Here is a 14416-nt window from a genome sequence, read left to right on the forward strand (position 1 = left end):
TGGCGGGTCTCCGTGTCCCTTCCCGCCCGTTGCTCGGCAGGGTCATTCCCAGGTGAGCGAGGCTTGGCAGCCCCCATCCTGGCCCCACAGCCAGCTGGGGTGGCGCGGGACTCGGGGAGAGTCCCAAAGGCATGGGCTGTAGGGCAGAACCCGCTTCCGCAGGCAAGGGAGGACGGCCGAGGGGTTTCCGCGGCTCTGCCGAGGAGAAAGGCGGAGGCGAGTTGCTGGCGGGTGGTTCTGGCCTCGGACAGGGGAGGGAGCATCTGCGAGGAGTCAGGGGAGGAGGTGGCGGGTGGGGTGAGAGTGGGGGAGAGAGCACCCTGCCTGCCGTGCCTCTGCCCCTTTGTTCAGCCGTAAGGAGTAAACTTCGAACACCCGTGGAAAAGCCGGTCTCCACCCGTACGCAATTCCACGCTTCAAACTAACACTGCACAGAGAACACGACTAGTTAACACAAATAACCTACGTTACGTTGTAGTTTCAAAGCCCTGAGTATTCCTGTACCCGAGTACAGAGCCGGAGGGAGACAGCGGGCTCTCCTCCACGTGGCTTCGACGAGCTCCACCTGACACATTCAAGCCGGCAGCTGCTGGGTGAGCAGCTTCTTCTGCCAGCTCAGCCCAGCAGAAGAGTTCTCCAACCCAGCGGCACCCGAGATCCTACAGCCCGGTCGGCCGTGCCGTCCTGGTTGGCGGCGGTCGCGAAGGATGGTGAAAAATCACTCCGATCCAGGATCCTTCAAACTGTAACCGAGGTGGTGATTTTTATCCCTCGGAATCGAGCTACTTCAGAATGGGGAATCCTTCTGCGCAGTCTAGATAAATATTGGTTGCACTTTGCTCCACAGTGATTGTACCTTTTTTTTTGTTTTTAAAAAAAAAAATCCAAGTTCTTTCCTTGGTAGCGGTGTCTCAGCGAAGCTTATATATGGCGTCCCGTGAGGAAATAGAGTGGTTTGTCGTTGCTGCTGTTTGCAGTTTGAAACTCATCCCGAAGTCGGAACTGCCACTCATCCTCCAACTCCAACCGGACTATCGTCTGCCGGAGCGAGCTTCTGTCTTGACATATGACACACAGGGTGGCACCTTCAATTGAAAAGCACAGTAGATTCTCAGGGTACAGCAACAGCTCTACTCCCCTCACTCACTTCCTAAGATAACCGAAAGAAATCTTTGCTGCCATCTGGGCAGAAAGAAGCATCAGAAGGGACTGTCAGCAAGCGGTGAGACCCGGGACGGAAGGCACGGACAGGGAGACGCAAGCACAGCGCGAGGCCCGCTCTGTCTCGCAGGACGTCCCTGCCTGACTGGTGTTGGCACCATCTCCCGTAGCAGAGAGAAGATTCACTTGAATCCAAGATCCTTAAATCACTGCTGATGCCAAAAGAAGAAAGCCCCCTTCTTTCTGGTTTCAGGGGACGTTTGGGTTTGCACAAGGCCAGTGATGAAATTCCACTCAGCCAAACCAGTCCCAGCGCTGACTCTGGAGACAATCTGCTACGCCTCCCTTACTATGAGAGTTCCCCTGGTAAAGCGCTGCAAGAAGAGTAACGAACCACATCCCTAATTCCTCTGGCTTAAGAAACCTGCAAGCTGCCTTCTGCCCGGTGCTACCCCACCGCATAGTCACGGGATGAGCCGCAGAGCTGGGCACCTTCAGGGCTTTCCCTCTTCCTTGCTCCAGCCCACACACCAGGCACGTGGCAAGTTCAGGTCCCTCCTCTGCCTGACCTGAGTGGGGGGAACCCTTCTCGCCAGGCACCCACCACTGTTCCGTGAAGAGACTGCCCCTCGCCCATGAAACAACAAGCGATGCGATGGCGGCGCCATCCCCACTGCACTCGCCCAAGTGGACGCTGGAGCAAACTCCGGGATTTTGACGAGTTACGCAGTTCTGGTGGCGGTAGAGTGGGGATAGACCCCACCATCCTCTGGCAAAGGGCTGCCTGACCTACAGTATTGCATATTTACTGCCACTACAGACAGATTAGTAGGGCAGAATTCCTCCTCCTCATCAGCAACAGCTATGCCCTGAATTCCCGAGTTGCCGACGGCCCCATTCACCAACTGATTTCCACGCATCCATGTCCTTCTGCACGCGTTTCCATCTGATGTCACTTTATTTGAATGAACCTAATTGAGCAAAGCTTCCCTACGGTTCAACTACCTGCACTTACTACCCACAGGAATGGAAGTTTTCTATGCTTCCCAAAGAAACCCATCCTCTATTTCTTTCAAAAACAACGGCAGCGCTAACTGTGAAAAAAACGGAACTGTCGAACGAAGCCGGTTATCCTTCTACCTTTCCCGTCTTACCCCTGCCGCTGCTTGGCAGGAAAGCACCTGGGATGCCCGGCAGAGCCGCGAGATTACCTTTCAGAAACCGGAACCGCTTGAGGAGGTCTGCGCCAACGAAGGAGTCGCAGAGGTAGAGCAGAAGCCCGCTGAAGAACACGCCCTCGCAGCTGACGTTGACCGAGTGCGGGCGGGAACTGATGTAGCATACAGCCGCCTGGAAGAGAAGGGAAAAGGAAACACCTCAGGGCTAGGAAATGCCTAAGCGAGACCGGATGTGGAATGGAATGTAACTCGGCGTGCCGGTTTGAGCCGGGGCAAGAGCTAACGGTAACGGGCAAATCGGCTGGCGCTGGTGAAAATCCAACCCAAGGAGAGGGCGGCACCGAGCAAACTTCCCTGAGGAAATAACAGAAGGGGACAAACGTCTGGATTCAGGTTTGGTCACCAAGTCTGCAACACATTATTTCAGGGCGCTCCGTAACTCTGTGGGATTTTCTGCTTCCCTGTGAATTACCCGCTCACAGCGGCCGTTAAGATCACTCCGGTGGTTCTAGTAAGGGGGCGTCTGTCAAAGGCAGCGAGCGGTTCCCCGAGTACCGACACTGCCACAGCCTGAGCTCCTCCGCGCTGGCCTGCGTCTTCTCCCACTGACCGCAAGCATCAGCTGAGCGGTTCCCAGCATGGGGCCCTCCCACGTTTCACTGCGCTGATGGCTGTTCTCTACCAAAGGGTTCCTGCTCTCTTGCCACTGACCTCCATAAAATTAGTCAGAACAAACCCCTCGTTAGACTTTCACCCTGCTTCATGCCCAGTTCAAACTGACTAAGGGGTTCAAAGTTTCCCACATACATCCCACATACATCTCCCTACCCACATACATCCCAGACAAAAACCTGGTTTCCCCAGAACCCCAGGTGCATACGAAGAAAAGCGTTTAAAAGGAGAGCTGCCCCACAAAGGACGGGCTTTGTCCGTCAGCGAAGCAAAGCCACCACGAAAGGCTTGCAAGGACAAATCGAACACGGGTGATAAAAGGCTACGTGGCTGTGACAGCGACCTAAAAAAACTACGTGGATAGTTTTTGTACAGGCAGCTAAGCCGTCCACCAAGTTCTGTCACGAATGGCCTCGCTTTTGGGATTTGCTCCATAGGAAATATTGTTTCAGACAGATGTGCCCAATTCCTTGGCAAATCACATCACTCTGTCACAGGCCTCTGGTCCTACCACTCCAGCCAGCTAGGCCTTACTGCCAACTCCTCCATCCGAGCTGGTCCCTCTGCTCCGATCCGACTCTGGCAGCAGAGTCTCACTGTTTGTGACCACTCTTCAAACCCTACCCTCGACGCCGAAGGCTCATCAAAGAAGGGTCTTTCAACACAAGCACGATGCTGACATAAAGGTCTGCATGTAATGGTCCCCGTCATCCCTGCAGGTATTCTGTACCTCCAGCCCGATGTTCAGGTAGCAGTCAATGGCCAGCACCGGGTTCTTGAAGTTATGAATGGCCTTCGGGAAGAGCTTGTACGTGGCGTGTTGAAGGAATTTCTCCAGGAGGAACTGAGACGGGGCTGCCAACAATGTGTGCTCACTGTCGGGGGCACAGACATACTGAAGAGGCATTATTGGTGCCAGGCTGTCCGAAACCTGCAATGAAACCAAGAAGATCCCCTTTTAACCCACCTACTCAGTGCATCTGCTCTGCAGGAGTCCCTCCAGCTCGAGAAGGGATCACCATGATGGGGCAAGGGGCAAAGAATCAAAAATCCCCACTCCATTTTGGCATAGCACCACAGCACGGAAATGAGTTACTTGTTCTGTGGTTGCCAAGTACTCCTGTGCGTATCCGCTCGCCTAAAGAAGGGACATGAAACAGAGTTCAAACTGTGACAACACCCTTCATCCCGCCTTACTCCCAGACAGTATGGGAAATGATATCCTCCTGTGGAGTCATCCACAGAGAATGTTTTCCATGGAGTTCTCTCCTAGGCCAGTCCATCACCACAGACTCCACTGCAACCACAAGAAAAGGAATATTCAGAAAATGACCTCCCAAAATACTCAAATCCGGGGTTTAGTAATTTAAAACTGAAATAGGGGGGTGAGTTTTTACAAGAGGGATGGTGTGGGATGCATTTAAAACCCCCCAGGCACACCAACGGTAAGATCCCGACATAAAACCCGGCCCTTTGCAATACGCCTCCACTGAAGGCTGCCACAGGCGTAACACGCTCTGCACGAAACCCCCGGTAGCCCCACCACGGTTTTATATTTATTTGGAATCTCCGGGTGAATTTCAGAAGGCCCCAGTTTCCAGCGCCTTTCCTCAGGTCTGTCTTTGTCAGCAAGAGCCAGGGCTGAAAGTCACAGCCCAGCAAACACCGGAAACCAGCGGCTGCAGTGAAATGACTGAAACGGGGTCCCGTACAACCTGCCTGCTTGTGATTTCAGGGCACATCGGCACATTCCTCCTCCATCAGAGGAACCAGTGAACAGCTGGACCAAACTCCTTCCAATCCCAGTCCACCTTCTAATAGGTTAGGAGGATTATTGTTAATTGTTTATAATTAACAAAAGACGATTTTCTGTGTCGGGCGTGGCAGCTCTACCACAGGGTAGGCCATGAGTATCGAATAAGCACTAAATAAATCTGAGGGGCTAGAGACTGGGTTTCTAGGGGGGACAGACCCTGCTTTTACCCTTTACGTACGACGGCACGTACATCCCCGCTCACCATGATTTTTGGCTTAACGACAAAGTCCTTCTGTCCTCCAACCTGAATATGTTTCTTCATGACACTGAAGTTGTTGAAGCGGCAGACGAGCAGGCCGCTGCTGTTCGTCCGCAGGTTGAAATCTACATCTTCACAGAAATACCTGGCCGTGAAACACAAAGAGTGTTGCGTGTGAGCCCATACGCAACCCCAGCAGGCTCGGCAGAGGTTTTTTGGAGACCACCTGATAGGGTTCCCGCGCAAATCCCCTATGCTGCTCTGAAGACCCAGGCCTTCGGCGTGGTGCCGGCGTAGGGTCGTCTTCAGACCAAACAGGTCTTTGCTCTTCAGTGCGCTTGTATGTTTTCTCACTAGGCCTGGTTAGCCCTCTCGTCCTCGTCATGTACTGCCATCAGTCACTTTTTCCCCACCCTTTTCTCCCTTCTTTTTAGTTCTTTGACGTGTATTTTAGATCAGACCAACCCCCACTTCTGAACAAGCCCATTCGACATGACGTATTTTGTGAAGAACTGGAATCAGGGGATAAATGTGGCTCTGACAACCGTCTCGGGGAGACAAAGCAGCTGAGAAGTCACATTTATCTGGCGCTATTTCCAGTGTAATTGCTCACTTCTGTGGGCTGATTCCCAGCTCGTGACTCAACCAGCCAGAGGATGTGAAATCAAGAGCTCCAGAAGCCACACCAGACCCAGGCTTGCACTGACAGGCTACAATTCCTCCCTCAAACACACGGGATCCATGAAAACAGCAGCTGGAAACCAGGGTGAGGGCCTCAGGGCCAGACTGTGGCTAGCAGAGACAGGGATGATTCGGAACTCGCTTGGGCAGGGAGGAGAGGAACTGGATATTGCTTCCGTCTGTGAGGAAAACTAGAGGTAAAGCCCCATGACAGCAGTGCCTCCTTGCAAATGCTTCAGGATGGAGATAGGTGGGGGGAAGGAAGGAAATAGGGGAAACTTACTCATTCATCTGTTTTTACCACAAGCCCAAGTGGCAACAGGGAGGGATAGCTGACTCCGAAGGACATAGAGGAACCCCTCCTCCCTCCTCATAGCGTCGGACATGGCAGCGGCTCAGCCATTACCCACCCTTGTTCTCAGTCTGACAGAGGCACTCTGGAACCTCCACACTCTCCCTGTGACTGACCTGATTTTGGTTTCTCTCTTCTGTTTTGGGTCTTGCGGTTACTTATTTCTCCTGAAGCTTCTTCTTCCCCCCCGGGCCTTTTGTGTCCTCTGTAGCCCGCCCTTGCCCTCCCCTGCACTCTGTCTCCCCCAGTTCTTTTGGCTGACAGTGACGCGTTCGGATGCAACGCACACTGCCGTGTTTATTTTTGTGACTGGGCGCTCCTCACCTCAGATAGGATCTTTCCACATATCTCAACAGCATTTAGAAACGCAGGGACAAGTTTCTTACCATGCCAGCGTATTATTTTGCCGCAGACGTACACGTTGCCTACCTGTTTAGGTCATATTGCACATTCTGGGTCAGGTCTATGTTGAGCAGTATAAAATCATGCACGTGGCACCTGGAGAACGGAGCCTTTGCTTTCCTGGCATTCAGCTTGCTGTTCCATTTCTGAACGCCCAGTATCGCGTAATGGACAATTTTGGGGGTGGCTTCAATGTGCTGGAGGACGCTTTTCAGAGACACGTTCTTGCTGGAACCCCCAGGCTCCAGGGATTGGCTGCAAAACGTGATCATACACAACAAACAAACCTGGGTTATTATTTTCATATAACACACACTGCAGAAATAGAAAGATACACATGTAAATACCTGTGTATATGAAGGACTGAGAAATTCCATTTACAATTGAGAGTGTTTAGATGCTGTAAAAAATACAGACGTAAACACAGACTTCTTAAGCAGCAGCCAACTAATCTTATCCCATCAATTTAGTCATGATAAGAAAATGGGCCTTTCAGCAGAATAAGGTCTTACACAGCAATTTAGAAAGGGAAAAGAAACCGCCCTACGCACCAGTTCTAGAAGGCTGTTTTCTCTGTAATGGACAGCACAAGCACTGAGAAGAGCAACAGCTTAACGCCTTCTAAAAAGCTAAAGCTCCCAAAATAAACTGTTTTCACTGAGAAACATAAATTGAATCAAAACAAATCAGGGAAGCAACATATTGACAAATTACTCAAACAGTCACTAAAAGCAAGAGTGGTGTCAGGCAAAGACCCAGCACAAGCGGAGGCTTGGTGGTGGTACTGACTGCGGGACATGGGTGTAAGGACAGAGCCAGGTGGGAGTGTTCAACAGCAGGAGGTTGGATATTGGTGGTCAACAAGACAAATCTGCAGCCTTCCTACTGCTCTGAGTGCAAGATAATTTAGCTAATGTCCAAGGGTACATTAGGCACTGGAACAGTTTGCCCAGAGAAGCTGTGGATGCCCCATCCCTGGAAGTGTTCAAGGCCAGGCTGGATGAGGCTTTGAGCAACCTGGTCTAGTGGAAGGTGTCCCTGCCCATGGCAGGGGGGTTGGAACTAGGTGGTCTGTAAGGTCCCTTCCAAGCCAAACCATTCTGTGATTCTATGTACAGTTCCTGTGCTACCTGCGTAATAACTGAGTGAATAATGACCCTGAGAGGCCCTTGGGACAGGCAGCCTGGCATTACTACATAAAGCCACTGCTGAAGGCTGCTTTTGCTTAGCAGTATGTTGAGTATGTTACCAGCAGCTCCAGCTGCCCGACTTCTCCAGCTGTCTGGTCTTCCATACCCTGACAGCTGAGCTTACGTCGCAGGTGTGCTACTCTCTGTGCTGGATCAGTGCAGGGACCCCAGTGCCGGGCCATTCCTTACCTCGACTGTTCGTTGACGCTGTGCATGTTCCACAAGACGCAGGAGTCATCCATGACCACGATGAACGGCCACACGCACTGGCGCTTGACTCCCAGTTCCTCCAAGCGGTTTCGTTCCAGTTCTAGATTGTGGTAGGAAAGTTCCTTAATAAGAAACCTGGCAGCACCTGAGAAAATGCCATAAAGAAGATAGAGATCTTTATTGGATTTTATCGCTCTCTCTTCCCAGAGAAAGGCCACGTGACATCTGCAGTCACTACACTTTGCGAAATTAGTGCTCATGCCATCTTTGTTTGAAGAAACCGGTATGTCACTTTTTCAGCATGAGCAAATCTAAGCAGCAGATACCAAGACGGCTGGACCTTTTAAGAGGCTCTGCAGAACTCGATTTTGTGGGTATTAATAAAGTAACTTGAACCAAGAAAGGGCTGGGATTCTAAAACTGAAGCTATGTAAACCTTCTTGCAGGAAAAAGGCAGCATCCGTGAACATGAAGTCCAAAGTTTAACCCCTGCAGTGTTCAGCTGCTGTTAACACTTAGCTTCAGCTAACCAAAAAATGTTGCAAATTCAAAAATCACGTGTAAAATGTCTAGAAGGAACACTGACATGGCAGGGCTGAGCAAAATGAGTGAATATGGCCTAGAAAACATCAGATTTTAAACTGAGAAGGCAGTGATCAATACAAACGTGTATCCCACATCCCCTACAGCAGTTCTTGCACACCCTTGTATTTTGCACAGATATTGTTGCTGTTATCACAGCACAGGTGTGAGGAGCTGCTGCAATTGTTTCCTTCAACATGATCCACGTTTTCCAACATGGATTTTCCTGTCTTCGCAGCAATGCGGGGATGGTGTTTCTTACCAATGCCAGCGTTGTTGAACATGCCCGGCAGGACAAGCATGATGTGGTTGGGCCAATATTTACGGTAGAGCGGCATTTCATACTCCTTGACTACAAGGAGGTGAAGGTGGCTGATGCCCTCCATGGCATGGTAGAGGTTCAAGAGGCCATGCTCATGACGTCCACTTGATGGAGTGAAGATAGGACTCTTGACAGCATTCAAATTCTGCTGGAATGGGAGATATTTTGCCAATGTTAGGTAAAAAGCAGATTATTGCCGACAAGGATTTCTATTTGTTTATACTGGATTTTAACATAATGGATCACTGCAACACGTGTGCTGTACACTAGGGATGAGTCTCCTCAAAGACTTCAGTTCTAAGGACTGTCGGGCAAGAACTACGCAAAAGACTTTAAAACAAAAAGAAAACAGAAAAAAACCCCTCAGCCAACCACCACCGATTGCCAAAGTGCATCAAACGGACCGCACTCGGCACACGCCGTCAGCGGATGGGTAAAAGCAGCCCACGCACCTTGTCAGACACCAGTGGGAGACGCATGCTTTCTAGATGTTTTCCCTGCTTGCTGAAGACGAAATGGTTCTCTTTGGACTTGGGGATTATGAAATGCAGTTGGACCTCTTCTCCTAGCATCGATGACGAAAACGTGAACGCGTGCAGAGTGGAGTCAGATACCTGTAGACAACGAAACAAGTGGAAGAAAGATATGCAAGCAGGTAACCCCCAAGGGGTTCGTGGCAACCTGCTCTCGCAGGCACAATACCAGAAGGCACCGGAGAAGAACAGTTACTGAAAGAGGATGTTTTGGATGAAGTTAACTCTACTTGTATTTTCATTTTCCTCTACCATAAGCCACATTATTTAGGTATATGTAGGATAATCACTGGAGGTAATTCGAAATTTAAACTCATATTAAATATACAGCATTGTTCGCACATTAAGGAAAGTTACTGAGGAGGCCTCCAGCGTGGTGTGCAGCTGATACGCGTGGAATCCCTTCCACAGCGGGCCCCTAAGCAACATAACCCACAACCTGGGAAAGCACACGGAGGGTGGCACGGAGTGGAGACTCCGTGGTCAGGCTCTGTGAAAATGGTGCAGAGGTGGGAACTTACTGATACTTCGAACACTGACAAGCTGTACTTTTGCTACCCTGAGCCAACAGTCTGCTATCTTTTGACGAACTGCCATCCTTGTGCGAACTTTGCTCATTATAATGTCATTATAATACCAAAACACACCTCCATCCCAAAGGCCACCCGCCTCCAAGGTGAGGCCACTCCTCACTGAGCGTGCACTCTGAATTTTAGGTAACTTATACCTTTAAACCGAAGCAAGAAGACTTTACACTGATCCTAACAAAGGTGTGTATGACTACGGCCACTCAAGCTCCACCCTGAAGGTAAAAAACCATATAAAAGTAGCTTAAGAAAAGGGGGATGTTAGGGAAGACACCATCGTGGACAAGTCAGGGAAGACACCATCATGGACGAGTCAGGACCTCTGACTCCTGGGATCAGTTGACGGGCTGAGCCTTTCTTGCCCCCTATAGGGATGCCTTTGGGTAAGATTTGAACCTCTTTGAGAGCTCTTTCAGGACTTAGAAATCTCTATAGAGTTGCTTTTAAGTTAGTGCTTTGGTAATTTTTAATCTTAACATCTGTGTATACACACCTTGCAGACAGTGTATTCATCACCGGCAATCCACAAAGAACCTGTACTGTCACTTTAAATAAATTGCACTGTTTCACATATCCAGCTGCACTGTTTCTCGCCAGGCACTGTGTCAGCCCATAGATAGTGGCTGGATGGTAATACAGCACACTGCTGAGTGAATCCGAGAGACCAGGCTCATTTTGTCAAATTGGGCATTTTTCAGGATTTAAACCTAGCAGCCCCCAGCCCCTCTGATATCTGAGGATAAGCTGGAAAGCAAGGGGGTTTATCTCCTGCCACATTACTACTCTTAACGGAACAGTATGTTAACTGGCTTTGCTATTAAAATTCAGCTTTCTGTACCAGTAAAGATCTCTGGGCAAACTGAGCTCTTTTCAAGTCCATTTGAGCTGGAAATTATTTATCGATATTGACAAGGAGAGGTGAAAAATAGATATACACACCAGGAAACAAACTGTCCAAATAAGATTCAGAGCAGCGTAGGGTGTGGGTACGTCTCCACAGCAGCACGCACTGCCATCTGGAGACCCCAGCAGCGGCATGGCCACATTAGGATGGTGTCCTTCCTGTGGCAATACTCTGCTGAGCATGTAGGTAACGAGGGCAGGCTGCACCACTAACAAGGCCACGAAGAATTTGGGGAATCCTGAGGCTGTACAGCGTTTCATTGGTGCATGTGAGTGTATGCCAAGAGCCTACGCAGCTGATGGGATTTCATCCTACAGAAGCACCTGTCTTACTGCAACGTCAAATTGTTTAGCAATCAGCTTTCTATAATCTTGACTAATAAAGAATTTAAATAAGTAGCCCAAGTAAAGGTGAAAAATGAAAGGGGGTTTATTTAGGTTCTGTTACAGCATTTAATACTCCCTCTCCCTTCATAATGCTTGCTATCCAATGACTCTCGCTTCGGATGTGGAATTTCTCTGAGTTCAATTATCACAATTCTGTACTCACAAGCAGGAGTTTGTATTTATTACTCGCTGTTACATTTGACCGCGTGCACAAAGATGAGTGGACGGAACGACAGATATCCCTTGGGAAGATTTCCCTGTATCCACACACTTAACGAAGCATGAGGTTTAAATCGGACCTGCCGGTGCTGCTCTGAAGGAACTGGCATTGTACATTTCCAGGTCAGCATGTTGACGCAGCGTTAGGTTAGCAGCAAGGTGTTGGGTAAGATTAGCAAGCAAGGAAAGAATGATTTGAGAGAAGAAGCCTCCAGGTAAATTGCCCAGAGAAGCTGTGGATGCCCCATCCCTGGAAGTGTTCAAGGCCAGGCTGGATGAGGCTTTGAGCAACCTGGTCTAGTGGAAGGTGTCCCTGCCCATGGCAGGGGGGTTGGAACTGGATGGTCTTTAAGGTCCCTTCCAACCCAAACCATTCTGTGATTGCTGGTGGTGGTTAAGAAATAATGTCTGAGCTATTAACCAGGAATAATCTTACCTGCCTGCCTCTTCTGAGCATAGCTCTTTCTTTGGGAGATCAAAAGGATTACGAAACAGTTAAAAAAGATTATTTTTGCCCAGTGACTCGTAAGCTACTGCTGAGAAGTGTGCACAGCTACATGTAGGAGGAAAAAGTAGGCCTTCCAGTCTCCTGTCAGAGATGGGGATGGTTTACATTGAGGTAAGACAAGCTCCTCTCTCAATTTTAAGCATCTCCCATGAGATATCACGAACCCTCTGGGTGGGTGAATAATGCTTTGCCTTGAGACAGCTAGTGACAACATTCAGCCCTTGTCAGAGGCAGCTGGAGAGAACTGCTCACGCAGAACGCAGCAGACACAGCTGATGCTCCAGGGTCTGTAGTTCAATATCTCCCCTGGGAATGGAAGAATTAAACAATTCCATCTCAGGGAAGGGGAAAGCTTGAGTCCTGAGACCAGACCAGGACGCCTTGGGAGAGCACAGAAGAATCAAGGATGCAGTTTACCCTTGGACTTCGACACCAACCTGGGCGGCAGGATTAATGTCCATGTACTGGTGGCACTGCTCACAGTGATGGAACGTGTTGTAAGCTGCGTATTTAGTCAACATCATGGAGACAGTCTCCCTTTTCTTGGGTTCCTCTGATTTCGCTTCTTTGCTTGTTTCTGTGCACAAAGAAAACAGAAATTTTATGAGTGTTAAAGCAGAGACGGTGATCCCAGGAACACACAAATTGTATTAATCCTTATAATTTTGGAGGTTAAAGGCTCCTGTGAACTCATGTGTTCAACCAAACCAATAAAAACCGAATTCTTTGTAGGAAAGTATTCCTTAAACACTCTACATTTCACTTACCTTGTTTCACTCTTGACAGTTGTTCTGTGTATACGGGACTTATAGTTCTGTATTTGGGGTCATGTACACTCAGGTCAAAAGACATTTTGCTGAAGATCTCGATGTCTGGCCAGTGGTCATTGCTTGACTGAGTAATTTCATTGTTTTCTGTATGATCTGCAACAACACACTTCAGGTAAGCAGTAGCAGATACCCACAGAATGGTGTTTACATGATGTTTGCTGATTTACAGTGGCACAGGGACTCACACAGGGGCACACACACACACACAGAACTCTTTGAATGTCATAAATATTACCAAAACAGAAATCATTATCCACACAAAACCATTTCAAAGAAATAGCAATTCCTTGGAAAACGTATGCAACAAAGAAGCCTCATAGGTATCTTTCTCCTCTGCTCCTCCTCCAGCTGCTGAGCTAGAACTCGCTCTGGTTTATGCAGAAAACGCTCAAAAGAACAGTCCTACATGCACAGAAGATCGAGGTGGAGTCTCAAACCTCTCCGTGGCTCTCTCTTTAGCACAAAATGAGGAGCATAGGGTAAATGAGAAGCAAAAGTATCCAAGGGCAGAAGGAGGAAAGCAAGGAGAAAGAGGCCATATAAGTTTATGAACTAGTAGCTAATTGTACATGATAAAGGCAATAAAAGACATGCTGCTTTAGAGAACGGGGTGCATCCAGCAAGGATCAACAGGAACTTCTATGACACAACAGAGGAGAGTCTGAGGTGGAAAATCAAGCGAAAGGAATGGGAACATCAGAAAGCACTGGCCAAAGACAAAAACTTTGGGCTGCAGCTTGAACATGAGTCGATTCAGTTTAAAACGAGAGGGAAGAGCACACAAAAGTAGGTGTCTAATGGAGGTTATCGATTTCAGAAAAGTGAACTTGGGAGTAAACAAAGGCTGAGTCTACCGACAAACACCTGCTCACCCTACCCAGAGTGACCCAACAGGACGTGAGCCAGCAGCAGCTCAGAGGCCAACGACCTCACCGGCACCATGTCAAATTAACATACGCTGCTGGCCAGGTGAGGTAGGTTAGTTTGTCCCTACAAAACTCCTGAGAGAGGCATCTCTAAGTCAGCTGGCCTGATAAAACCAGGGGCTTGCCTATGAATGAAACTTGGACTTCTTGGAATTCCACCTGCTGAAACACTAGTAACCAGGATACCAAGCAAAATAAAAACAGCAGGAGGAAGGGGCTTCAGAGGGACTGCATCAAAAAGGACACTAAGAATGAACAAAGGCCACAAGGAATGAAAAAAATCAATAGCAAAAATAAGTTTTGTCTTAAATGGCAACAAGCATGAGATAAAACAAGCTTTGCCAAATGTCAAGCTGAGGTAAACCTCAGGAAAGTGCATGAAAACAGCTAACAATTTTCTTTGCTCTCTCACCTCAACTATATAACATTTTTTAAATTTTCCTTTCACTTTGATGGCTATGTTTTCCAGGGAATAAAAGGCTTACTATAAGCCAAGATGGAAACAAAACACTAAAAGCTGGATAGGCATTCAAAACAGAGGGAAAGAATAATCTCCACGCCAGTTTTCTGAAATAACAGGTATGGGAAATCAGGCAGGAGCCCGATTTCAGTGCAAGCACAGTGCATGTATTATCTCCACTGAAGAGGAGATACAGTAATCTACAGAGCTGTGGGTCTGTTACCCTGACTTCGGTAATACTCAAAGCTTGGGGAGGGTGAAGGAAATAATTCGACGAAATGGTCGAGTTTGGAATCCT

General features: G+C 48.7%; 1 protein-coding gene across 1 annotated transcript; it reads right to left on the reverse strand.

Annotated features, from left to right (window-relative positions):
* Positions 1-921: 921 nt before the first annotated feature.
* LOC104505953 (GREB1-like protein) lies at positions 922-12825 on the reverse strand (the record flags this gene model as incomplete). The annotated part of the gene is made up of 10 exons (XM_010146729.1): positions 922-1085; positions 2373-2511; positions 3742-3942; positions 5030-5171; positions 6489-6716; positions 7841-8006; positions 8706-8913; positions 9218-9379; positions 12340-12479; positions 12670-12825. Coding segments are annotated over 10 exons (1706 nt in total), but the record flags the coding sequence as incomplete, so codon positions are not given.
* Positions 12826-14416: the final 1591 nt, after the last annotated feature.

This window comes from Eurypyga helias, unplaced genomic scaffold (genome assembly GCF_000690775.1).
Source record: "Eurypyga helias isolate BGI_N326 unplaced genomic scaffold, ASM69077v1 scaffold14282, whole genome shotgun sequence".
Classification (NCBI taxonomy): domain Eukaryota; kingdom Metazoa; phylum Chordata; class Aves; order Eurypygiformes; family Eurypygidae; genus Eurypyga; species Eurypyga helias.